The sequence below is a fragment of the Orcinus orca genome, chromosome 2, assembly GCF_937001465.1.
Source record: "Orcinus orca chromosome 2, mOrcOrc1.1, whole genome shotgun sequence".
Classification (NCBI taxonomy): domain Eukaryota; kingdom Metazoa; phylum Chordata; class Mammalia; order Artiodactyla; family Delphinidae; genus Orcinus; species Orcinus orca.
Window position 1 is genome coordinate 199,668,493 of NC_064560.1, and position 27,627 is coordinate 199,696,119.

The 27,627-nt window shown below is 40.0% G+C and overlaps 1 protein-coding gene across 14 annotated transcripts in view; it reads left to right on the top strand.

The window, feature by feature from the left end:
- MARK3 (microtubule affinity regulating kinase 3) overlaps positions 1 to 27,627 on the top strand; it is a 108,099-nt gene that overhangs the window by 5,225 nt on the left and 75,247 nt on the right. For all 14 annotated transcript variants that reach the window (XM_033420876.2, XM_033420892.2, XM_033420899.2 and 11 more), the window contains exon 2: positions 15,141 to 15,332. In XM_033420876.2, the coding sequence (XP_033276767.1) occupies positions 15,141 to 15,332 (192 nt within the window). The remainder of the gene's footprint in view (positions 1 to 15,140; positions 15,333 to 27,627) is intronic.

Genomic DNA, 27,627 nt, shown 5'->3' on the forward strand with positions numbered 1-27,627 from the left:
CTTTCTCTAGTTGCGGCAAGCAGGGGCTACTCTTTGTTGTGGTGCGCGGGCTTCTCGTTGCGGTGGCTTCTCTTGTTGCGGAGCATGGGCTCTAGGCGCACAGGCTTCAGTAGTTGTAGCGTGAGGGCTCAGTAGTTGTGGCTCGCGGGCTCTAGAGCGCAGGCTCAGTAGTTGTGGTGCACGGGCTTAGTTGCTCCGCAGCATGTGGGGTCTTCCCGGACCAGGGTTCGAACCTGTGTCCCCTGCATTGGCAGGCGGATTCTTAACCACTGTGCCACCAGGGAAGCCCTCCTTGAGTTTTTAAAGTTGGTTCTTTGTAGGGAAGTGTGGTTATGGAGAATAAAAATAGTTACTATTTTTGATCACTAACTATAATATCAGGCAACAATACTAAGTACTTTATATAATATTTCATTTAAAATATGTAATATGGGGACTTCCCTGGCGGTCCAGCAGTTAAGACTTCGCCTTCCAATGCAGGTGGGGGTGTGGGTTCGATCCCTGGTCGGGGAGCTAAGATCCCACATGCCTCGTGCCAAAAAACCAAAACATAAAACAGAAACAATATTGTAATAAATTCAATAAAGACTTTAAAAATGGTCCACATCAAAAAAATCTTTAAAAAAATAAGTAATATGATTTCATTTAATCTTCCTAACTTCCAAGCACAACTATATTGAATCAAGGTGTTTGGGCGTTTCTTAAAAAAAAGTTGATCTCTGAAGAATATTTTTTATTGGGTCAAAGTGTTTGGGAAAAGGTCTTATTCAATTACAGAGTTGTTTTCATTTCTTTTTTATGTAAATTAGATAAAGGTGGAAAATTTCCATGAGTAGAATATTGGTCGTTTTGATTGTGTAGTGCATGAGTATTTATATTGTAATTACTTATAAACGACTCATAAACAGTTTAATATAAATTAATAGTCCCGGTTACCTTTTTTTTTTCTTTCTTTCTTTTTTGCCTGCGTTGGGTCTTTGTTGCTGCGCGTGGGCTTTCTGTAGTTGCCGTGAGCTGGGGCTACTCTTGGTTGTGGTGCGCGGGCTTCTCATTGCTGTGGCTTCTCTTGTCGCGGAGCATGGGCTCTAGGCGCGCGGGCTTCAGTAGCTGGGGCTCGTGGGCTCAGTAGTTGTGCCTCACAGGCTCTAGAGCGCAGGCTCAGTAGTTGTGGTGCACGGGCTTAGTTGCTCTGCAGCATGTGGAATCTTCCTCGACCAGGGCTTCAACCCGTGTCCCCTGCGTTGGCAGGCGGATTCTTAACCACTGAGCCACCAGGGAAGTCCTAATAGTCCCTGTTATCTTTAATTTCAGAGAGGATTGTTCTGGATTCTAAAACGTAGCCAATTTTTTTTTTTTCCGTCTGTGCCGGGTCTTAGTTGCGGCATGCGGAATCTTTTAGTTGCGACATGTGGGATCTAGTTCCCTGACCAGGGATTGAACCCGAGCCCCCTGCGTTGGGAGCAGAGAGTCTTAGCCACTGGACCACCGGGGAAGTCCCCATAGCCAAATTTTATCCCTGGAATTTGTTTCCAAGCTGGAAGTAAGAGTCAGGGAGTACAGCCGCTTCTGATCACCACTGGGAGGACTGAAGCAGAAATTCACTTGTCTCACATCCATTTTAAACTTTCAAAATAAACAAGGAGAAAACAAATCTCTTCCCTGGCAATCTCCCAGCTTTAATGTTGTCTTACGTAGGAATTTAAAGAATGTGCTTGGAGTTGGTCTGCAAGTAGTAATAAGGGGTTTGTGCTGACCCACATGTACCTGCCTGAACAGTAATTGAGAGGGCAGAAGTTGGCACTGCAAGAAAATGACGTTTTTGGGGGGAGTCCAACTTTTTCTTCAAGCTAGAGTTCTTTAGCACTGCACTTTAGTCACCTGAGCTGCTTGGCCATGGTTAGTCTTATACAGTCTTATGCAGACTAGATAAGGCATTGTTTCTGTGGGTTACCTGGGATCTTGGTGTTCAGAGTTGAAGCTTGAATAAAGCTTGAGATGTTTTGTTTGTATTTCATGCTAATAGTTAGGTGTTGCTTGGAGGTGGAGTTGAAATATTGTGGGGTTTGTATTATGGACATTTTACATGAAAATCTGTATTGGAAGAATTTAACATGAAGTTCAAGTAAGCTGAACCAAAGGTTTTATTCCAGAATTTTATATAACCCCATTCTTTCTGTAGTCAGTACCTTTATGACTTCATTGAGTACAGTAGCAGACTAGCATGAGGGTCCTGGAGAGGAGCAGACCTAGAACCATTTCCTAGCACAGCCTTTTGCCCTTAGCCTTGCCATTCTTTGTCCAGAAGAATAATCTAAGCTGGGCAAGCAGCTTTTGTTGTTCAAGGTACTTGAGGTGTTTTTGATGGCATTCTGTTCACGTACTGTCTCCACCTCTTTCCTTGTCTTCCTTCCCTTGTGTAGCCCTTGCCTACCCTAGGCCTGCCTTGGTATTCATAGGCACGTGTTAGCTTTACTAGTGGAATGGATTAAAGGAACTTATATTTTCTTTTCTTAAAAGAAGGTTGCCTTCTAGACATTAAGGATATTCAATGATAAAGAACCTTCTACATACCATGGTAATGTATTCTAGTTGCTTTTTCCATTTCTGTTAATTTAGGCCAGGTGCTTAACATTTATATCCTGCTTATTGTATAGCTGTCCTACTTATTACTGCTGTGGAACTAGCCAGTCCACAACTTAGTAGTGTAAAACAACAAGTGTTTCACTATACTCACAGATTTTGTGTGAGGAATTCAGATGGGAATGGTTTATGGCTGGGACTTCAGTTTGGGGGAATAACGAAAGGCTGGGGGATTTGAGTAGCTGGGCTGGAAGATCCACATCCTAAGACCGCTTCTTCACTCACATATCTGGCACCTTGGCAGGTATTGTTAAAAGGCTGAGCTCAGCTGGGACTTGGCCAGAGTGGCTACATGGGCCTCTCCAGCATGGAGACTCCAGTGTGATCGGACACATGAGGTGGCTCGGTGTTTCAGCAAACAAGACAGAAGCTGCTTGCCTTTTATGACCTTGCCTCAGAAGTCACATAGTATCACTTCTGCCATTTATTCTTAAAACGTTAGAGCAGTCATGGGCACCCAGATTCAAGTGGAAGGGACATAGACCTTTCCCTGTAATGGGAGGTATGTCAAAGGCTTTGGGCTCATGTTTTCCAACCACTATAATAGTAACTCTTTGGGTTTATAATCTGACCTAGCATTTTTTGTGTGACCTTGGACAAGTTATTTAACTTCTTCATGCCCCAGTTACCTCATCTATAAAGTGGGATTGGTAGTAGTAATGACCTCATAGGACTGTTATAAGAATAAGGTCTTCCATGCTGTGGCCTCCCTTACCTCTTTGTCCTCATCTCCTACCTCTCCGCACCCACTACATTCATAGACCCAGGTGTCTTCTTGCTGTTCTTTGAACACACCAGGGACACTCCAACCTCAGTGCCTTGACATTGGCTCTTCTCTTTGAACACTTTTCTTCCAGATATCCACATGGCTAACTGTCTCACCTTCTCCTCTTTTCAAACATCAGCTCAGTGAGTCTTACTCTGACCATCTGTGGCCCTCCCAACCTCCCTAATCCTGATCTGGTTTTTTTTTCCATTGCATTGTTACCTTTAACATATTATATAATTTGCATATTTCTTATGTTTATTGTATTTTGTCAGTTTTCTCTGGTGTACTGAAAGCTCCCTGAGAGCAGGAATGTTTGTTTTGTTTATTAATACTATTTCAAATACCTAGAACATGCTGGTCATTTATTACAGATGAAGAGTAAATAAATATTGGTCGAATTAGTGATTAAATGAGACAATATGTGTAAAGCATTTAGAATGGTGCCTGATTCATAATAAGTAATAGCTAAATGTTAGCCATCATTAGTGGTTTGTTTACTGGTCTTTTCATCTCTCATCTCTATGTTGTCATTTCTCTCATTTCTAGTGTCCTGTATCTTCAGCCTCTTCCCTCAGTAGTTCCAATGAATTCATCTTCTTTCTCCTTTCTTAAAACCTCAGATAGCTTTCTTAAAGGGAGGCTTGATGGAAAGAGTCTGGGCTTAGAAGTGAGGGATAAAGTGGGAGCCTAGGACTGTGGTTGAGGGAGAGATTCTGAAGACACTTCTGAGGAATAGTGGACCAGATGAGGAGCCAAAAAGTAGGAGCAACAAAACATAAGAGAAATTGGGATTTGGAGTTACAGGTTTGTGTTTGAAACCGGTCTTCAAATACAAGTCACTTAACTATGGGCAAGTTAATTACTTGTCTGTGCTTCATTTAAAAAATTTTAATAATTAAAAACTTTAATTGATATAATCAACATATAACATTGTATTAGTTTCAGGTGTGCAACATAATGATTGGATATTTGTATATTTTGTGAAATGATCACCACAATAAGTCTAGTTAACAGCTAACATCCATCTCCACATATAATTACAGGCTTTTTTTTTTTCTGTTCATGAGAATTAAAAAATCTCTCTTAGCAACTTTCAAATATATAATACAGTATTACTAACTATGGTCACCATGCTGTATATTACATCTTTTTTATTTAACAAAAGAGAATAACACCATCTATTCAGGGTTGTGTGATTGAAGAAACTAACATGTATAAAGTGCTTGGCCCAGTCTACTCCATATAATGGGGGTTCTTCAAATGTTAATTCCCTCTTGAGATAGCTTTTGTAGTGTTATTCTAGAAAACTGGATAATCTAAACTCTTTGGTTTAGTATTCAAAGTTCTTGACCCACTTCTCTGTCTTTTTTTTTTTAACTGTTCACCTATATAAACTTAACACTACAGCCAAACAATTCTCCTTGGCTGTCTCTTCATCTAGCAGTTTCACAGCTGCTGGTTGCCAGGTCCTGTGTACTAAGAATACAGAGATTAGATAACTCTTACCCTCAAGGAGCTCATTGTCAAGTACTTTAGTGTAGGAATTAACTAAGCTAAGCAAGGGGATGCAAGACAGAGAAGTACCAGCCTAGTCAAGAACATAAAGGTAAGAAATTGCCAGCAATCATGATGTCAAGGAACTAAAGCCATTTTGTTTTTCAGTGTTAGTGGCATATGAAAGAGTTGTGAGAGGTGAAACTGGCTAGACTTGAAGGTTAAGGGAGGTTCCCCGTCTCCCCCCCCCCATCCCCCAAGCTTTTTAAGCTTTCCTTGTGCTGGTGCCTGGCTTGAAATGGCCTTCATCTTTCATTAGAACTCTAATACTTGTCCATCAAAGTCTCCATCCCTTTTTTTCCTTCATCTCGCCCAAATGTGATCATACCCTCTGAGTGCTTAGAGCTGCATTGTCCAGCACACGTGGCTACTGAGCACTTGAAATGTGGCTAGTCTGAATTAAGATGTCTTGTGAGTATAAAATATATACTAGATTTCAAAGACAGTATGAAAAAAGGAATGTAAATCTTACTCTTTATATATTATGTGTTGAAACATTTGGGAATATATTGGGTTAAATAAACTATTATCAAAATTAACCTATTTTCATGTTTTTTTTTAAATTTATGTTATTTTTTATTTTATTTTTGGCTACGTTGGGTCTTCATTGCTGCGCGCGAGCTTTCCTCTAGTTGTGGCAAGCAGGAGCTACTCTTTGTTGCGGGGCGCGGGCTTCTCATTGCGGTGGCTTCTCTTGTTGCAGAGCATGGGCTCTAGGCGCATGGGCTTCAGTAGTTGTGGCTCGTGGGCTCTAGAGTGCAGACTCAGTAGTTGTGGCACACAGGCTTAGTTGCTCCGCAGCATGTGGGATCTTCCCGGACCAGGGCTCGAACCTGTGTCCCCTGCATTGGCAGGCGGATTCGCTTCTCACTGTTGTGCCTCTCCCGTTGCGGAGCACAGGCTCCGGACGCGCAGGCTCAGCGGCCATGGCTCACGGGCCCAGCCGCTCCGCGGCATGTGGGATCTTCCCAGACCGGGGCACAAACCCGTGCCCCCTGCATTGGCAGGCGGACTCTCAACCACTGCGCCACCAGGGAAGTCCGGCAGGTGGATTCTTAACCAGTGCACCACCAGGGAAGCCCTTTTTATGTTTTTTTAATGTTGCTACTAGAAAATTGCAAATTTCATGCATAGCTCACAAATCTATTGGATGGAGCTTGGAGTATTCATGCTCTGATTTTCTCATGGGGCGGAGATTGCCCCTTGTTTCAGTTACTGTTCCCCGTGTTAGCTCCCCAGCTAGATTATGAGTGTTAAAAGTTTGACACCATACTTTTCTATTTCTTTTATCCCATTATAGTGCCTGCTACTTAGTAAGTACTTAGCATATAATTAACTGGTCAAAAGCTACCAAGTCAAAGTTTTCTTTAGCCACAATTTATTTGTGCCTTATTCTTCTGAGGATTGGTCAAGTAAATTATTTTTCAGTTTATTTCATTACTATGATAGTTCACTTGCTATGCCAGTAATAAGTGTTTTATTACAAGTGAAACCAATTTGAATTTAAGCATATGAACAATAATAGTTCCCCTTTCCTATTATTCATATTTTTGGAAACGTTTTCATAAACTCAGCTGCAGAAGTCGTATCTTTGATCTGAACAGTGTGAGGCTGTTCTCTTGCTTATTTGCTCCTGTTAATCCCTGTATGTCATTTTCCTTATCCTTCCAACAGTTACTGTTCTAACATTTTAATATATTGTCATGCGTGTACATGTATGTGTTCTTAGAAGTGTATGTTTTGTACTTTGTGTAAATATTGCATAGTCTCATCTATGCATCGAATCTGTTGCTTCTGAGTCCTACCACATTTTACTTACTTTCTGGGGTAGACTACCTGCCGCCTCCCCCCTCCCCCCATGCAATGCAGCAATGAATATCTTCATACATGTCCCCTTGTGGAGCTGTGTAAGAATTTCTTGGGGATGTGTAGCTAGGAGTGGACCTCCTGGGTCACAGGAAATGTCAGATAGTGCCAGGTTGCTCTTCTGGATGGCTCTATCAGCCCACCCTCCCGCCAGTAGTGCACAGGGGTTTTTGTCTCCTTGGTTCCTCCAACATTTAGAATTGTCCAGCTTTCTAATTTTTTTTTCCAGCCTACTAAAGTAGTTTAATGTGCTGCTTCATTATTAACTTGCATTTCTCTATGGTTTTTAGTATGTCTATATATTCCTTGGCTCTGGGGGCCTTCTGTAAATTGCTGCTTTTCCTTTGTCCCTTTTTCTATTTGGTTGTTGTTTATTTCTTGTAGATTCTTAGGTGTTCCTTGATTTTCTAGATATTAATCTGATGTAGGTTTTAGACATTGCATGTATCTTCTGTCATCTTTCTATAAGACCCTTATTGGACAGAAATTCTTAATTTTGGTGTAACCAACGTTTGCCTTATGTTTGTGCTTTGAAGTTTTGCTTAAATGCCTGGCTCACAAGGATATATTCTCTCACATTTCACATTAACCCTTTATCATTTTACTTTTCACATGTAGATTTTTTAATCCCTCTAGATTAAAAGGGAGGCTGCCTTTTGTGTGTGGACTTAGGTAGGGATCTAGTTTTATTTTTCTCTGTAGACTGATACTGTGAACCAGTTTTCCCACTGCTATCCATTCAGTGGTCCATCCTTTCCCCACTGGTTTATAGGACTGCTTTCATTGTATCTTGTGTTCCCATACATTCATGTCTTTTAGCTTTGTATTTTGTTGCATTGGTCTGTTTTTCTGTTGTGCCGATACCCTACAGGTTTTCTTTTCTTTAAAAAATTACCGTGGCTTTGTAATATATGTAATCTACGTACCTTTATATGTATCTGTCTGTTGAACTTGTTATTTTTAAATAATTTTAGACTTAAAATTGCAAGATTAGTACAGAGTTCATGTATACTTTTCACTCAGGTTCCCCTGATGTTAACACTTAGATAACCATGGTGCAGTTATGAAAACCAGAAAGTTAACATTGGTCTGATACCGTTAACGATGACTGCAGAACTAATTTGAATTGTCACCAGTTTTTCTCCAGCGTTCTTTTTCTGTTCTAAGTTCCAATCAAAGATCCCACAATTTAAGTTTGTCTAATGTTTTCTCAAAATTAGATTAAGGTTATATATTTTTGGCAAGAATGCCACAGAAAAGATGTTGTGTCCCTCTCAGTGCATGCTTTTAGAGGGTGCAATGAAAGAGATACATCTTGTTACTGGTTTTAACCTTGATCACTTTTCATTTCTGAACTTTTTTTTTTAACTTCTTTTTCAAGGCTGACCTGGCAGCCATGAAATATTCGTCCATGTACACTTTAGAGTAAGTTTAAGATTACTCATAAATTACTGGCTGGAAATTTTAATTCATATTGCATTGAACTTGTTGATTAATTTGGGTAGATTGTATAATATCTATCTAAGAATATAGAATTCCCCTTTATTCAGAGGACCTTTTATGTCTTTTATTAAAAATTTAAAGCTTTCTCCAGAGTTCTTATATATTCTTAAATAAGTTACTTTCTACCTACTTTTTAGTTTTTATTGCTATGATGAATACTTATTTTTAGTTAAATTTTGTGGTAGGTTACTACTGGTGTAAGGAACTGTAGTTATAGGTTGATCTTGCACCTTGCCAAGCTCTCTCTTGAGTTCTAGTGGTATTTCCAATTCTTTTGGTTTGCAGTTAGATCATATCATCTACAGATAACGACACTTTTTTCTCTCTGCGTTTTTTTTTTTAAATTTATCTATTTTATTTATTTATTTTTGGCTGCATTGGGTCTTCATTGCTGTGTGCGGGCTTTCTCTAGTTGTGGCAAGCGAGGGCTACTCTTTGTTGCGGTGCGCAGGCTTCTCATTGCAGTGGCTTCTCTTGTTGCAGAGCACAGGTTCTAGGCGCACAGCCTTCAATAGTTGCGGTGCATGGGCTCAGTAGTTGTGGCTCGTGGGCTCTAGAGCACAGGCTCAGTAGTTGTGGCGCATGGACTTCACTGCTCCGTGGCATGTGGGATCTTCCTGGACCAGGGGTAGAACCCGTGTCTCTTGCATTGGCAGGCGGATTCTTGACCACTGCACCACCAGGGAAGTCCTATGTGGTATATATATACCACATCTTCTTTATCCATTCCTCCGTCAATTTAGGTTGCTTCCATGTTCTGGCTATTGTAAACAGCTATGCAGTGAACATTGGGGTACAGGAATCTTTCTGAATTGTGGTTTTCTCCGGATATACGCACAGGATTAGGATTGCTGGATCATATAGTAGCTCTGTTTTTAGTTTTCTAGGGAACCTCCATACTGTTCTCCATAGTGGCTGTACCAATTTACATTCCCACCAACCATGCAAGAGGGTTCCCTTTCTCCACACCCTCTCCAGCATTTACTGTTTGTAGATTTTTCGATGATGCCCATTCTGACTGGTGTGAGGTGATGCCTTTTTGTAGTTCTATGGCTCTTTCTTATATAGACACTTTTTTTTAACATCTTTATTGGAGTATAATTGCTTCACAGTGGTGTGTTAGTTTTTGCTTTATATATATATATTTTTATATATATATATACACACACACACAAATATATAGACACATTTTTAAAGAAGAACTAATATGTATAACATAAAATGGAGTGCATTCCCCATTCACTTTTCTTACTGCCTCTTATATTAGTATTGATATGGCCCCTGTAACAGTTTAGTAGTGCTTTGGCTGAAAGTAACTAAACCTTATACGATGGCTTAACCAAATAAGGGTTTATTTTTCTCACAAAAGAAGTCTGGACAGCTTCTAGCTTTGGTTCAGCAGTTCAGTAATAGTGGAGCTGGTGGTTTTTAAAAATATTTTTGTCTTTTCTCTCACATTTGAGACCTTAACGGCTACAGGGTAACTTATATAGCTCTAGTTGTTACCGTTGCATTCAAGGCAGGAGAAGGGAGGAAGGGGCTGTGCTAGTGTACCTGTCTCCCTTTATGAGAAACAAAAAGTTTTCCGAGGACCCCCCCAGTAGACTTTCCCTAATGAGAACTGACCAGAACTAAGCCATGTGCTACCTCCAGCTACCAAGGAAATTTGGGAAAACAGGAGTTTCACTGGCCATATTGCCTCCCCAAATACACATCTGGCTTCTCTTAGAAATGAAGAAGGGAGGAATGGATATTGAGTAGATACCTACAGTATTTGCCCCATTCCTTAATATTACCTGGCAACTTAAATGTGTTGCATTAAACGGAAGTTTTAGTTTGAAAATGAACACTTTATGGATTTGTTAACAGTGTTCTCTCTTTGACTTGATTCTGCCTAATTTTTAGTAGCACTGCCCATATTCTAGTTTTCATGGTGGATAAAGTGGTTCAGGTCAATTCCTTGAGAAGGAGAAGGATCAGGACTCCTTTAATCTTTTTTTCTTTTTGGCTGCCTTGGGTCTTTGTTGTTGTGTGCAGGGTTACTCTAGTTGCGGCGAGCAGGGGCTACTCTTTGTTGCAGTGCACAGCCTTCTCATTGCGGTGGCTTCTCTTATTACGGAGCACGGACTCTAGGCGCGCGGCTTCAGTAGTTGTGGCATGCGGGCTTAGTTGCTCCGCGGCATGTGGGATATTCCTGGACCAGGGCTCACACCTGTGTCCCCTGCATTGTCAGGTGGATTTTTAACCACTGCACCACCAGGAAAGTCCCTGGACTCCTTTAATCTTTGAGATTAAACAGCTCTGAGTGCCTGTTGTGTGTTTAGTGCTGCCACAAAAAGTGGCTACTATTATGTAACTTTTTTTTTTTTTTGGTCCTCGGTTTATTGTCACCTTAGGGAGAAAAAAAATTCAAGCATGAAGTAATTGGCTAATAGTACAAGAATTCAAAATTATTTGTTAAAATGCTAGGAAATTTTTTCTTCTTTAGGGCCACTGATGGATGCATGGGAAAAATAAAATGAAGGCCAAGAAAAGGCAATTTAATTTGCTTCTGTTTGAGAGAAATTTTTTTTATCTTTTTTTTTTTTTTTTTTTTGCAGTACGCGGGCCTCTCACTGCTGCGGCCCCTCCTGCTGCGGAGCATAGGCTCCGGATGCGCAGGCTCAGCGGCCATGGCCCGCGGGTGTAGCCGCTCCGCGGCACGTGGAATCCTCCCGGACCGGGGCACAAACCCGCATCTCCCGCATCGGCAGGCGGACTCCCAACCACTGTGCCACCAGGGAAGCCCTGAGAGAATTTTTTAGTTAAACACATTAGATTTTAAAATTTCAGGACTTTATGTATCAAACTAAATATACTAAGTTCAGTAACTATTGGAATTTAACAAACATCAGATATTTCAATCTGTTATATGAGTTTATACTCTTAAGAGGAAGTACGGGTTTCTTTTGGGTTTGTATTATGATTATTTATTTGCATAAGTGTGTATTAGGTTAGGCTAGGTTATGCTGAGGTAACATACATGACCAAAATCTTAGTGTCTTAACACAGTTTAAAAAAACTGTCAACTTCATTGACTCCATGAAGAGTGATCTCCATTTCCAGGCCATTTGGTCCTGTGACCCTCCATCTTTGGACAGTGTTCTGGGTTCAGGAGAGAAGACCACAGGGCTGGAGTCAAGCCCTGGCAATAAATGCTTCAGCATGGAAATGACATGTCACTTTCACTCATATCTCATTGACCAATCTTAGGCACATGGCTATTGGGAACCTCAAGTGAGGGGTGTGAGTTTCTCTGGGAAGTCAGTGTATTGTGGTGGATAATTGTCTACAACAAAGTAGCCAAATAGAGATAGATACAAGCAGAGTACATCCAGAGCCCAAAGGAAAAGAAATTCTGGTGGAATGCAGGGAGAGTCATGGAAGGCTTCATAAAGATGGTGACAAATGACTCAAACATAAGGGAATGAGTAGGATTTTCTTAGGTTTGAAGAGAAGAAAGGGCACTCAAACTGAGGGAGGATCATGCTAAAGAATAGTGGATGATGTAGCGGGAGAGGAGGCATGGATTACATCACAGAGGGCCTTGAATTCATTTAACATTCATTCAGCAACAATGTATTGCACAGCTACTATGTGCCAGGCACTGTTCCAATTTCTGGGAATATCTGATAAGGAACAAAACAGGCAAAGATCTCTGTGTTCTCCTGCAGGTTACATGCTAGTGGATGTAGTGTATCCTCATCTGGTGAATGGTGATATTAGCTGTTCTGCCTGCATCACAGGGTGTGTTAAAGATAATATATGCTGGTACATTTAATAGCATATGAAAAAGTCAAGTTCTTTTTTTTAAAATTTTTATTGGAGTATAGTTGTTTTACAATGGAAACGTTAAGCTCTTTACGACTGTAAGGCAGTCCTGTTTATCTTATTTTATGTTACAGCCACATATAGAAGGAGTTAGTTTTTATTATAAGTAGATCGGAGAGTATGCAAAGGTATAAACTAGATGACTATGAATTTTAAGTTTTTGATATTTCTATTTTACATGCAGAAGACAGTTGATTTGCATAAAAGTTAATATTTTGTCTGTTTAACTGTACCTTACTCTATAAAACTTAATACATGAAGGGCTGAATTTATAAAACATATAAATTAGAAAGTGTATGTTTGCATTTAAAGAGCTTTTCTGACCAAAATTTTGGATAGCAGTGTAATTTTTAAAACTATATTTTCATTGCGTAAATAATAAAACCACTTGACATATACCTCATAGGAACAGGGACTTTGTTTTATGCACTGCTTTCTAACACTTAAAAAACAAGTGCCCAGCTCATATTTATATAGCATCTATTATACAGGGCTTCCCTGGTGGTGCAGTGGTTAAGAATCTGCCTGCCAGTGCAGGGGACATGGGGTCAAGCCCTGGTCCGGGAAGATCCCATACGCTGCAGAGCGACTAAGCCTGTGTGCCACAACTACTGAGTCTGTGTGCCACAACTACTGAAGCCCACGCGCCTAAAGCCTGTGCTCCGCAACAAGAGAAGCCACTGCATTGAGAAGCCTGTGCAGCACAATGAAGAGTAGCCGCCACTCGCTGCAACCAGAGAAAAGCCCGCGTGCAGCAACAAAGACCCAGTACAGCCAAAAATAAAAATAAATAAATAAAATAAATAAATTTATTTTTAAAAATCTATTATACATTATCATTTGATAAATATTTGAATGAATGAATAGAAGAAAGAAATTTGGGAGATAAAAATTTCCCGTAATTTAACCATGTGAATGTTACAGTGATCAGTATTTTGATATCATTTATTTAGTCATTCCAATACTTATTAAGTACCTGTTATATGCCAACTGCTAAGATCTAAGGAACGATAAATTACTGTCCCTGTTTTTATGAAACTTACATCTAGTTTGGAAATAAACATAATGGTTATCAAAATTTTTTAAAAACTGTACTCCAGCGGATCTATAAAAATTTGCATTACAATACACCTATTTTGCGTAAAGCCTTAGTGTAATAACTTAGTTGTTATTTTAGTTTTTTCTTTAATCAAGTCCTCGTTTATAATAGGCTATTTTTAAAATTTTATTTATTTTATTTATTTTTGACTGCATTGGGTCTTTGTTGCTGTGCACGGGCTTTCTCTAGTTGCAGCGAGTGGAGGCTGTTCTTTGTTGTGGCATGCGGGCTTCTCGTTGCGGTGGCTTCTCTTGTTGTGGAGCACAGGCTCTAGGCACATGGCCTTCAGTAGTTGTGGCACGCAGGCTCAGTAGTTGTGGCTCGCGGGGTCTAGAGCGCAGGCTCAGTAGTTGTGGCACACGGGCATAGTTGCTCTGCGGCATGTGGGATCTTCCTGGACCAGGGCTCGAACCCGTGTCCCCCACATTGGCAGGCGGATTTGTAACCACTGAACCACCAGGGGAGACCCTATAATAGGCTGTTTTGTAATTTGGAAATTAGAATCTTTTTGTTATAGGAACAGAGTTGTTTAGATTTGTGACCAGTTTGTAAAAGTCTGTTTAACCTAAAATATACATTTACAGTAAAAAACATAGAAATTGTTGTTTGCAATGCAGTATTATGTGATAATTGAATAAAACAGAAGAGAACCTATCCCAAAACCTGGTACATGAGGGACAGAGATTTACTTAGAGGAATATGAAAAAGTAGATAGAAATTAACGTGGGCATTCTGAAAAGGACATCTTTTGAGGACTTAAGTTGATGGCACAAATTCTTAAGCTTTTACTGTAAAATACTTGTTTTTCTGTTTTCCTTGATATGAGTGTGTTACAAAGTGTAGTTTCTTAGGTTTATCACCTAGAATCAGGCTTGTTTTGACCTATAGGTAGAGAGAGAGAGAGCATGAGAAACAAGGGACATTTTCCTGGACAAAAAGTTGGAAAAGAGAAAAGAATGAAAGAGGTTGAAAGTGTCTTTGTAGAGTGTCGTGAGAGTGAGAGGCCTTCCTTGAGCAGGAAGGAGTTAGCAGCCATGAAAAGTAGGCAGTGGGGCATGGCATCCTTTGGGCACTAGGGGAAAGAGGAAGCACTAGGCAGCTGGCTGCTTCTACGTACAGAATTGTACACATCAGGCATTTGTATCTCTCGTACCTTTATATTTAATGTGGTCAGAGGCATATATGATTTGTTTTACCTTTATGGAGTATATTGAGTACTGTATTCATCTCTTCAACAAATATTTGTCAGGGACTACAGAGTCTTGCTGTGTCTTTAAACACATTGTTTTAAATTATTGTTAGCAGCATAGTTTAGAAAGAAGTTGGGAATCTAGGTTCTCTTTGAATTTCTCACTAGTGATGTGGCAGTGAATAAATCTCAGGGTATCCTCATCTGGTGAATGGTGATATTAGCTGTTCTGCCTGCATCACAGGGTGTGTTAAAGATAATATATGCTGGTACATTTAATAGCATATGAAAAAGTCAAGTTCTTTTTTTAAAAATTTTTATTGGAGTATAGTTGTTTTACAATGGAAACGTTAAGCTCTTTACGACTGTAAGGCAGTCCTGTTTATCTTATTTTATGTTACAGCCACATATAGAGAATATCTCCTTTCTTTCTGAACACCCAGTTGAATTTCAACACTTGGTATTTCTCTTAGCATTTTCTTGTTTTCCTCACAACTTTATATCAGGTGGGCAAATCCCTTTGAAGTGCCACATGTATTGGGATTAAAATTAAAGCAGTGATGTTTTGTTTCTTCAACTAGAGGCTCTTAAAACTTGTCAAGTACCGTGGGTCTCTCATTTCCTAATGTTTGTTGTATGTTTTATTGTAGCACACGTCACATGGAGACGGGCGGCAAGAAGTTACCTCTCGCACTGGGCGCTCTGGAGCACGATGTAGAAACTCTGTAGCTTCCTGTGCAGATGAACAACCTCACATTGGAAACTACAGACTGTTGAAAACAATCGGCAAGGGGAATTTTGCAAAAGTGAAATTGGCAAGACACATCCTTACAGGCAGAGAGGTAAATACAAATTATGCTTGATTTCTGTTAGTACACTTGCTCTGTTTAGTTCCATGTGAGAGAAAGAAAAAGAATGTATATATTTGGGCTAATTAAACATTTTTTTAAGAACAAGAAGCTTATGTATTAATTATGTGGGAGTTCTTTTGCTTTCTCATGTCTTTAAATGTTATAAAGATTATATTGAGTTTGAATAATCTTCTGCATTTAAAAAGAGGTAGTGTTCTTTTTCAGTGTTAAATGTGTACCACCACAGTAAAAATTTTTAACTTCATTATAAGCTCATGGTGCTTGAAAAAATCAATAGTGTTGTCTGTTTTTATAGACTTATCCTCAAGAAGTTTCTTCATCTCCCCAAATATTTTTCTCATAGCTTATGTTTGATAGGTTATTGTGCAGGAAGGCACATGCTTTCCTAATTTTTGTGATATTGGCTTTCTACTCAACCACATGCCGTATTTATTAAAAACGCTTCCATTAAAACTGCTACTAGGGGGACTTTCCTGATGGTCCAGTGGTTGAGAATATGCCTGCCAATGCAGGGGAAACTGGTTCGATTCCTGGTTCGGGGAGATACCACATGCTGCGGAGCAACCAAGCCCGTGGGCCACAACTACTGAGCCTGCTCTGTGGAGCCCACGGGCCACAAGTACTGAAGCCCATGTGCCTAGAGCCGGTGCTCAGCAGCAAGAGAAGCCACCGCAATCAGAGGCCTGCACACCACAATGAAGAGTAGCCCCCGCTCACTGCAACTAGATAAAGCCCACGCACAGCAACGAAGACCCAACGCAGCCAAAAATTTAAAAATAATAAAAATAAGTTAATTAAAAACAAAAAACTGCTACTAGGGACTTCCCTGGTGGTCCAGTGGGTAAGGCTCCACTCTCCCAGTGCAGGGGGCCTGGGTTCAGTCCCTGGTCGGGGAACTAGATCCTGCATGCATGCCGCAACTAAGAGTCCGCATGATGCAACTAAAGGATCCCACATGCTGCAGTGAAGATCCTGCCTGCTTCACCTAAGACCTGGCACAGCCAAAATAAATAGATAATAAAATAATTAATAGGGACTTCCCTGGTGGTGCAGTGTTTAAGAATCCGCCTGCCAATGCAAGGGGACACGGGTTTGATCCCAGGTCCGGGAAGACCCCACATGCCACAGAGCAACTAAGCCCGTGCTCCACAGCTACTGAGCCTGCGCTCTAGAGCCCGCGAGCCACAACTGCTGAGCCCACGTGCCACAACCACTGAAGCCTGGGCGCCTAGAGCCCGTGCTCTGCAACAAGAGAAGCCACCACAATGAGAAGCCCACTCACTGCAACGAAGAGTAGCCTCTGCTTGCCGCAACTAGAGAAAGGTCTTAGTGCAGCAACTAAGACCCAACACAGCCAAAAATAATAATAATTAATAAATAAATATTTTTTTACGAAACTGCTACTAAACTAACTCCCTCCTCACATTCTACTTATGCAGTAGAGAACCGTTCTGCCTTTTTCTTTATTTTTGACATAGTTTATTGCATTTGGATCTTTGTACCTGCAATTCCTTTGCCTAAAATACACTTCACCCTTTTGTACAGGAGTCACTTCTTCTGGAAAGTAGTCATTGACAGACTCCCTTTCCCCAGGCATGGGATTCATGTTAAAAATCCTGATACTTTCCTTAGATAGCATGTTTTACTATTAAAATTACATAAACAATTATGTTTTACTATTACAATTACAATTATGTTGGAATTGCTTATTAACCTGTCTTCCCCCTCTAGTCTATAGGGTAGACATCAGTACTTTATCATGCTTGGCACATATTAGGTACTTAATAAATATTTATTGAATGAATTTCATGTTACTTTTGAAGGAAGCTTTATAAAGAAATGCTTCCCATGTACCAAAGCCTCCTGATATGTGTGCCAAGGTGGTATTACCGATGTGCCATGGTACTGATGCCTGCAGCCCACCATGCTGAGGGCTGCTGGAGCAGGACCCACCCTGGGTTTGCTACAATTTGCCCTACAAATATTCTGATTTTCTGTGTGTGCTGGGACCTGAAGAAGGTTGGGGAGCATTGGTCTTTGCTAACTAGAGTCTTAAGTAAAGACTGTAACTAAAAATTTGCCTCTTCACATTTCATCTCAATTTTAGTGACAGTTCCCTGGTTAAGACTCCTGGTTGTAGAGATGCCTGGACTGCTTTTGGAATCAGTAAATAGCATGAATGGGTGCAGGTTTCTTTGCTGCCCTTGATCAAAAATTTTTGAAATAAGGAACAAAACCTCTGAGTTTATTTCCCCCACCAATCTCGAGTGGTTGCTTGGCCAGTTTCCTTCCATAGGTAGAGATGGTGGGTTAAAAGAGGAGTGGGACAGACAGACCCTCTCCCCTTTTACATAACATGTGTGCTGGAGTGTGGCTTACCATGTTTATATCTAGTAGGTTCTCTCTCCAGAAATGGCTTGAATCTGACTAGATAGTGCGTAAATTAAAACACTTTTTTAAAAATTTGAAATAAACAATTTTTTCCCCTATTGTAGGTCTTAACCAGAATCATATAAAATGTAAACATTATAGAAATTCGTTATGTAGAAAATAAAATTCCTTAAACTTTCTCTCCTCAAAGAGGATCATTTTCAGCAGTTTGGTGTAGATTACCACAGTTTTTTATATACACAGTAACTTTTTGTTTATTTTAACAAAAAGGGACTCATGGGACTTAATGGTAATTTTTCTTAGCAACATACTTGATCACGTCTGGATCTTAGTGCTCATAGATCTGACATTATGTTTAATGGAACGTCATCTTCCAGTGTGTGCTGGTGCCGTAGTTCACCCCCGTTGGTGGGCATTGGGTGGTTTCTGATTTTTTTGCTATTACAAATATCTGCAGTGAACATTCTTTAACATAACTTTCTGTGCTCTCGTTAAGAGTGTTTCTGTAGGATAAATTCCTAGAAGTGTGGAGGTCCTGGGTCAGAGGGGATGAATATTTGATACTGTAATAGGTACTGCTAAATTGGTTTTGAGAGAACGTTTTACTGTTTTGTTAGCCCTACCGGAATGAGAGAGTGCCCATTTTTCTACAACGTTACTAACACTGTAGATAATTTTTGTCTATCAGATGAGCAATAAATCTATTTTTAAAAAAAGATTGCTTTTTCCTGATAACTACTTAGATTGATGATATTTTCGTATATTTGTGTCATTTTCTTTTTAAAATAAGTTTCCTGTTATATATCCTTTATCCATTTTTCTTTTTCTCTTTTAAAATTTTAGCGATTTAAACATTTTATGTGTTTCAGACATCAGTCTGATCTGTCTGGGTTTCATGTCTTGGTGAGAAAGGTTTACTTCCAGGATTTTTTAAATTGATTCTGTTTTTTCTTCAAATACTCCTGTGGCTGGCATCTGAATGTTTAATTCATTTGGTATGTGTTTTGGGGGATTAGTATGAGGTGTAGGGCTCTAATTTTTTTTCCCCTATGTGCATTACTGCTTGTCCCAGATCATCTGTTCTCTCCCCCCGTTTATTTAAATTCCCTTTTGTTTCTCTGATTTCATTTATTTAGTTTTGTACCCATATCATGGTGTTTTTTATTACTGCACCTTTTGATTGTACGTTTTGATTTTTTTGGAGTAGGTTAAGTCCCCTGCTGATTATTCTTATTTTTTAAAAATTTCATTGCTCTTTTTTGCAGTTTACTCTGTCAGATGAATTTTATTTCATTTCATTTCATTCCATTTCATTATTTTGGTGGCACCATACAGCTTGCGGGATCATACTTCACCGACCAGGGATTGAACCCAGGCCATGGCAGTGACAGTGCTGAGTGGTAACCACTGGACCCCCAGGGAACACCCAGTCAGATGAATTTTAGAAATAGGTTGCCATGTTCTAAAAACAGCCTTACTGGAATTTTGATTGGATTAATTTTGATGAAATTAATTGAATTTATAAACTGATTTGGGAGGCAATTTGCTGTTTTAATGATACCAAGTGTTTCTATCCAGGCTTATGAAGTGTGTCTCGATTTTGTTTTTAAGGTTCATAATTTTCTTCATCTGGATTTTGCATAGTTCTTGTTATGTTCATTCCAAAGTGTTTTATAATTTTTGTTGCTGTTGTGAATGGGGTTTGTGAATATATGAGGCTACCAAATTTGCATAACATCTTGTATCTGAGCACCTTTTGAACTTACTCTCATTTTGGATATCAGAATTAAGCAAGTTGATGTTATTTTTTAAATTATACATCATTTTTTATTTTGATGTACAGTTCTATGAATTTTAACACATTTATAGATTGATGTTACCAGTACCGTAATCAAGATACAGAACAGTCCCATTACCTCAGAAAATTCCCTTGTGGTCCCTTTATGGTTGCTCCCTCCCCCATCATAACCTCCTACAACCACCTGTCTATTCTTCATCCTCATAATTTTGTTTGTTTCAAGTCTGTTAAGTAAATGAGATCATACAGTATATCTTCTCTAATGCCTTTGAGATTGATCCAGTTTGTTGCATATAGTATTCTTAGTTCTTTTTTTTTTTTTTTTGCGGTACGCGGGCCTCTCACTGTCGCGGCCTCTCCTACTGCGGAGCGCAGGCCCAGCGGCCATGGCCCACGGGCCCAGCCGCTCCGCGGCACGTGGGATCTTCCCGGACCGGAGCAGGAACCCGCGTCCCCTGCATCGGCAGGCGGACTCTCAACCACTGCGCCACCAGGGAAGCCCAGTGTGTTCTTTTTTATTGCTGAGTAGTATTCCATTATGTGACTGGACCACAGTTTGTATCCACTCCTACACTAAAGGACATTTGAGTTGTTTTCATGTTTGGCAATTATGAATAGAACTGCTATAAACATTCCTGTACAGGTTTCTGTGTGAACATAAAATTTTATTTCTCTAAGATAACCCAGGAGTGGGATTGCTGGGTCATATGGTAAAAAACTGAAGTTTTTCTAGAAAGTTGGTTTTATTACAGGTTTATTATAGTATAATATTCCTAAAGAAACTTAAAACTCTAGTCTAGTTATTATTTTTATCACTTGGTACTGTTCTCAGCCCACTAGAAACTAAAGTTTTTCCATCAGCATTCTCTTGCCCTTTTATGGGAATGTGATGTATCTTTCCTATTGAGGTAGTAAGAGCACTAAAGGAAACCCAGAGTGCACCAGAAAGTGGTGTTGGTGATTCAGAGACTTAATTCATTCTGAGTCAGTAGGAGATAAAGAGTTACTATATGTTAAAGAGACAGTTTTAATTGCTGTCATGAGGATAAGACTAGCAATGTAGTAGAATTATATAGTGGAAAGAATTCCCTGAAAGAAGAGAGTGGGGATAATCTATATCATGCACTTACGTCACAAGGACATTGTGAACATAAAAGATACTCATGAAAATTTATGTGATGGAAGAATGGCATTTTTACTGCACAGACAAATTAGTTTTTGTGGGTTTTTTCTGTTTTATTTGTCTGTTTTGTGGGGGGTGGGATGCGCACCGCATGACTTTTTGGGATCTTAGTTCCCCGTCCAGGGATTGAATCCGGGCCCTTGGCAGTGAGAGCGCCGCATCCTAACCACTGGACCGCCAGGGAACTCCTGTGAACAGACAAATTAGATTAATGAATTATAACCAAGAGAACGTCTTACATCTAGTGAACAGTTTCTAATCAAGTCTTTAAATAGAATGATTGTGGTAGAAGTCCACTGTAGATGAGACCTGTCTCTCTAGGATGGTTCTTAATTTTTAGACCAGAAAAACACCAAAATCCTTATTTTATATATATTTAAAAATACAGGCACCAGTCATAAAATTCATCTGATTTAACTCTTTGATGAAAATGCTACCTATTGTCATAGAAGCAGCTATCCCATATTTGGGATTTGGGGATGTTAGTTCCATCTTCTGTCTTGGTTTTGGCTAGCTTTTCACAGCTGAAGATTATTTTGGTTTTTGAAATAATTGTTTATTTTAATATTACAGTTTTCTTTCAAGTCAAGTTTTTCTTTCAAGTTCATTTTTCCCCATAGTTATTTTCATAGGCCCCTAGGGATCTCTCCCCTAACATGAACTACAGAAGAACTCACTTGCATCTGTCATTTGGTACTTAATTGAGACTGTTTTTTTACTGCCTTAAAAAATTATTTTCCAAAGTAATACATGCGTATAGCTTAAAAAGTCAAATAATACTAAAAAGCTTCTAACTGAAATCAGACTTTCTTTGCCTCCTCTTTATCATTCAGTACCATTAATCAAAGGCTCCTACTTTCAATTTTCTAGGCTCTTTTTTCTGATAGTCTTTTGGTTATCTCCTGATTTATAATTGTAGACATCACTGACTTTCCCCTTATGGAAGATGGATATAGCTTTCTTATGATTCACTTCCACATCTACTTTCCTTTCCTCAGCCTTTCTATTGCAATGATATATTTGGTTAAAGTTAGATTTTTTTAACTTAATCAAGCTATGTAAATGTTGTTCAGTGTTGGACCACAATAATTTATTTTCTTATATAATTTTTTATTTTTTCTAGAATTAATAGTTGCCTCAAGTTTTGTGGGGTTTTTTTTTCAACTTTCTCATGGTTCTATGTATTTTCTGCAAATTGATCCAACATATCTTTCAAATACCTTGCAGTACCGATGCATATGATGTAACATATTAGTTCAAGAGAGAATAGGTGGGTAGAGGTTAAAAACAGCAAGATAGCGCTTTCACGGCACAGATGAATGGGGTAGTGGCTACAGGGAGATGTCAGGCCAAGATATTTTTTAAAAGATGGGCAAGGGCTTCCCTGGTGGAGCAGTGGTTGAGAGTCCGCCTGCCGATGCAGGGGACACGGGTTCGTGCCCCGGTCCGGGAAGATCCCACGTGCTGCGGAGCGGCTGGGCCCGTGAGCCATGGCTGCTGAGCCTGCGTGTCCGGAGCCTGTGCTCCGTAACGGGAGAGGCCACAACACTGAGAGGCCCACGTACCGCAAAAAAAAAAAAAAAAAAAAAAGATGGGCAAAATACCAACATGTTTGTCTGCTAATGGGAATAATTTAAGGGAAAGGGTAAAAATGGTGCTTTGAGGAGACGTGCTGGAATGGGTGAGAGGGGGTGGTAGAGGTATTGTCTTTGGATAACGTGGACAGTCCTTAGAAGTAGGAGGAAAGTAGAGGGTACTATGCCAATATTCTGCAGGTGAGTGGTTCTATATGAGGGTGGGAGCTTGAGAAGTTTTCTTCTCATTGCAGCTCTTTTTTCAGTAAAATAGAAAGCAAGATTACCAACTAAGAATGTGACTGTCAAGGAGATAGGAGATATTAGAGATCTGAGAAAGTTACAGTAATTAACAGGTTAGTAGGAGAGTGAATGGACTGAGAAATATAGTAGAATTACCAGGCAGCCTTAACACTTCCCTGAGGTTACTGATCATGGATTTAAATCGGGAATAGACAGCCTGGATGTAATTTACTGTCCAGCAACATTCAGTTAACCAGACACAGGCATAGCATTTGTAGATGGTTGGGATTTTATTATAGTAAGTAGTGAAATGGAAACAGAGCAAGGGCATTGATTTGGAATACCCAAGGGAGTGATTTCAATTAAAGACAATAGATTTAAGTAGGAAGTAAGTACTTGAGGGAGAAGGCAGACCATAAGAAGGTGGTGGGATCAATGGCTGTGGATCCCGGTGAGTTCAGATAGTTACTGGGATTCTAGAGTGGGTGGGTGGGAAAGTTAGGAGGAGGTGGTTAGAGAGTGGGAAACTCAAGATTAAGATCATAGTGGGTTTTCCGATATTGGTAGTTACAGAGTCTAGAGTAAAACAGTGTAAATGACTTTCCCCTCCACCTTTCTAGCAGCTTTTTAGACTCTTCTCATTTATCCATGCTGTTGAGAAATTTCACAGTGAAGTGCCAAGGAGTTGGTCTTCATTCTTTGTTCCTGGTGCTCATTGAACCCTTTCAATATAAACATTCTTATCTTTCAGTTCTGGAGAATTGTCTCATTTTATTATTTAAAAATCGTCATTCTAGAATTCCTTTTTTTTTTTTTGGCTGTGTCATGTGGTTTACAGCATCCTAGTTCCTGACTAGGGATTGAACCTGGGCCCTAGCAGTGAAAGTGCCGAGTCCTAACCACTGGACTGCCAGGGAATTCCCAAGAACCTTGATTATTTATTTTATTTACTTATTTACTTATTTATCTATCTATCTATCTATCTGTCTTGGTTTTCTGTCTCTGTTTCTATTTTACTTTCTGAGTGATGTCTTTAACTTTATCTTCCAATCTTTCTGTTAAATTTGTTTGAGTCCCTGCATGTGTCCTCCTCCTAGCTCTTTCCTTTTCTGATATTTGTCTTTGTAGTATCCAGTTCTGGTATCAATACTGTTTCTTCTGTTAACTCTCTGAGGATAGTAAAAGCTTTCTTCTTTTTTTTTTTTTTTTTAAGTAGATTTTTTGCTCCCTACATTGTTTCTCTTTTCTCTGGGATTCTTTCTTAGTGTCTGTCTTTCATACAGAGACTTTCTTTGGAATCTGGTAACCCCTGGTTGTCTGTGTCTGTTTAAGGTGGAACCCTAAGAAGCTGATCAGAAGCTGGTTTGCATGTATAGGTATGTTTGACCACAGAACTTTCCTTTGGGAGTCATCCAGTGCTTTTATTGGAGTACCCAGATATCTTTGTCTTTAGATCTCTTCTCTGGGACCATTCTGTTCTCTAGGTTAAGAATCTTCTGTTCTGCCTGAGAGGAGCCATGGTCCCACCCCTCAGCGGCAGTCTGACACTTAATCTCCGCCCCCCCCCCCGCCCCTTTTCATCTCCATGCCTCACTCCTGCCCTCTCCTGGGCCTGTTGACCTTGAGTCCAGAGCCTCGTTGTCTTCTCCGCAGAATAAGTTTACAGTCCCTTAAGAACCGGTGGTCATTGGTTTGGTTGGGGAGCAGCAGCATTCTTTATACAGACTTTTGACTTTGGAGTTAGCCCAGCAGCTCCCCTGTCGCCTTTGGTCCCCTGGGACCTCCAAGTCTAGAGCCCTTTCCAAGTCATGCTGGGGAAATCACACTGTTTCTGGTTATAGTGTCCTTTCCTCTGTTGTCTCTTCTCTCTCTTTCAGAAAGTTATTGAAATAGCTTTCCCACTGTTGTCTTCTCAGCTTGTTATTGTGCTCTTGTGGCTGTATGCTTTTATTGTCAGTCTGTGTCCTCTCTCCTACACTAGAGGAGAAACCAGAGAGAGGCCAGAGGGAAAAAGATTCAGTCTTGAACCTCATTTATCCTTGGCCTCTAAATACTCAATAACTATTTGTTTTGGAAGTGAGCAAGCAGGACGGTAAAGATAGCCTTAGTATAAGTCTGATAACAGATACAGCTGAAAATGGTAAAGATGATCATCATGGTTCATTGTGGAGTATTCACATAAACCCAGTTCCCACAAATTAAAAATCACTTAATTACATAGTTGTGACACTTTTTTTTTATTGTGGTAAAATATGCATAACATTTACCATTGTAGCCGTTTTTAAGTGCAGCTCAGTGGCATTAAGTACATTTGCAGTGTTTGCAACCATCACTATCCATCTTCGGAACAGATACAGTCAATCCCATTATTCACAAATTCCATACTTGCAAATTCACATACTACAAATTATTTGTAATCCCAAAAATCAGTACTCGCTGTGCTTTTGCAGTCTTTTTCAGACACGCACAGAGCAGTAAAAAGTTTGAGTTGCTTACTGTGCGTTTCCCCAGCTGAGGCCCAAAGAGGTGACACTCTGCCTTTCAGCCTTCGTACTATAAACAGATGCCCTTTTTGTGGTTATTTAGTACACATTTTCCACATCTTTGTGCATTTTGTTGGTGATTTTATTGTTTAAAATGGCCCCCAACTGTAGGGCTGAGGTATTAGCCAGTGTTCCTAAGTGCAAGGCTTTGACGTGCCTTACAGAGAAAATACATTTGTTAGGTAAACTTCATTCAGGCATGAGTTAGATAGTGCTGTTCAGTGTTAATGAATCAATAATGTATAGTAAATGAGGTATCCTTAAACAGAAACACACATAAAACAAGATTATGTATTGATCAGTTGATGAAAATGTTATGACCAGGGGCTCACAGGAGTCTTAACTCCTTCCCCCTAGGAACAGTGGTTCAGTATTCACTAGTTCAGTGTTCAGAGTGACTTCATAGAATGTAATTACCATGAATAACGTGAATCAACTGTCCTTTTTTTTCTGAAGGAGGAGGGTTGATTGTTACTGGTATTTTCCCCTAACAACAGATATATGGGAAGGGGTATTAGAAAAGGGTATGGGCTTTCCTCAGATGTCTGATTCTTGAAAACGTTTTTAAGAGCAGAGAAATAAGAAGCACATTGAGAGCTCTCTACATGAGGTGTGTGGAAGGTGCTGCTCCGGTGCCTGGCTTGGCTTCACGGTGGCTGGGAGGAAAGTTGGCCTTTTGCTGGGACCTTCCGTATTCAAGGCACTGAGTTATTTTCTCTGGTCATTACTAAGTTTTTCCTGGATTGCACCCTTCTTAGAGCATACTCTAGGCTTGTGTGTGCCCTGCTCTGGATGCCTCTGATTTTTGTCCCCCAGAAATTATTTAAAGTCACTTGTCTGCTGATGCCACCTCTCCCATTCTCTTTGCCATTCTTTGTCATTTTGTCTTTATTGTTTAATTGGACTGTCAGGTGGAAGAAGAGAGAATGCATGTGATTAGTATGCCATCTTTAACTGAATGTCCTCATTATGGGTATGAAGGAGCTTTTCATTGTTATTTTTATTCAAGTTAATTATATATTTTACAGTTTAAAGAGTCAAGGCTTTTTTTTTTAATGTGTTCCCTGCCCCCTCCCACAATTTCCTAATCTCCTAAGATGGCCACTTTCAGTCTTTCAAACTGATTCTTTATGTTTTACTTTCATATATTTTAATAGCATGTTTTATTCTTAATTATTTTTTCAGTTTTAGGCATCATTATCTATTGACTTCACTATAATTTTTTAAAGTCATCACTGACTTTTAAAAATTAACTCCTTATTGATATATAGCACACATCCAGAAAAAGTGTAAACATTTGCTTAACCATGACCCAGGGCAAAAATATACCATTACTTGAACCCCAGAAGTCCTCCTTTGTACCTCCTTCTAATCATTTCACTGGCCTTCCTCCCCAAGATAACCACTATCCTGACTTCTAAAACACCATATTCTGTTTTTTTCTCTTAAAATTTTACAATGGAAATCATACAGTATTTATTATTTTGTGTGTGCCTCTTTTACTCCACCCTGTGCTTGTGCCATTCACCCATTTTGTTTGTATTGTTAGGTTTTGATTTGAAGTTTTATTTTGTAGGGAGCTGTTATAGTTGATAGGCTTGTTCTCCATTGCTGTAGACTGAATTGTGTCCCCTAGAATTTAGATGTTAAAGCCTGTTTGGAGGTAGGGCCTTTGTGGAAATAATTAGGTTAAACTAGGTCATAAGGGTAGGCCCCGATCTGATAGGATTAGTGTCCTTATAAAAAGAGACACCAGAGAGCTTGCTTGCTTTCTTCCACTTGTAAGGACACAGTGAGAAGGTGGTCATCTGCAAGCCAAGAGGAACTGCCCATGCTGGCACCCCGATCTCTGACTTCCAGCTTCCAACTGTGAGAAAATAAATTTCTGCTCTTTAAGCTGCCCAGTCTGTGGTATTTTTTGTTTTGACAGCCTGAGCTGACTAATATACCATTCTTCTGGATTATTGTGTCCTCTTAAAGGACTTGGGATCTTTTTTCTGCCTGCTCTTGTAGATGCTGGTGGTTGTAGATGCTTTAACACCAGTCAGGAGCAGGGTGGATCTTTTGACCAGTGGTTAATTGACAGGAAGTGGAAGATACGGATTTTTCCTCCAGTGAGTATTTGCTGCAGGTTTGTTGGACTCTTGATTTGAGGAATGTTGGGCGGGGGGCGGGGGAAGCCCTTCTCATGTGTGAGCTCTCTTTATCCCTATTTTGTAATTTTCCACTTTGCTTTAGGCGTCAGAGTGAATAAATGGAATTTCCCAGAACTTTACACAAGTGCCAGGGACACTCCTGTTTCCTTGCCTAGTGAATTCCCTTGGCTTTTGCTGTGCGCGCATGCATGCGCGCACACACCTACGCGCGCACACACACACACACACACACCCTCCACAACCTTGGGAATGAGTCAGTGGTCTTCTCTCCAGTATGCATCTTTCTGAGGCACCTCAGTGATGCCCCACAGTTGCCTCCTCTTTTGGTGACCTCGAGGTCTGAGCTCTTCTCCAGGCTCCAGCTCTGGGCCAAGGTT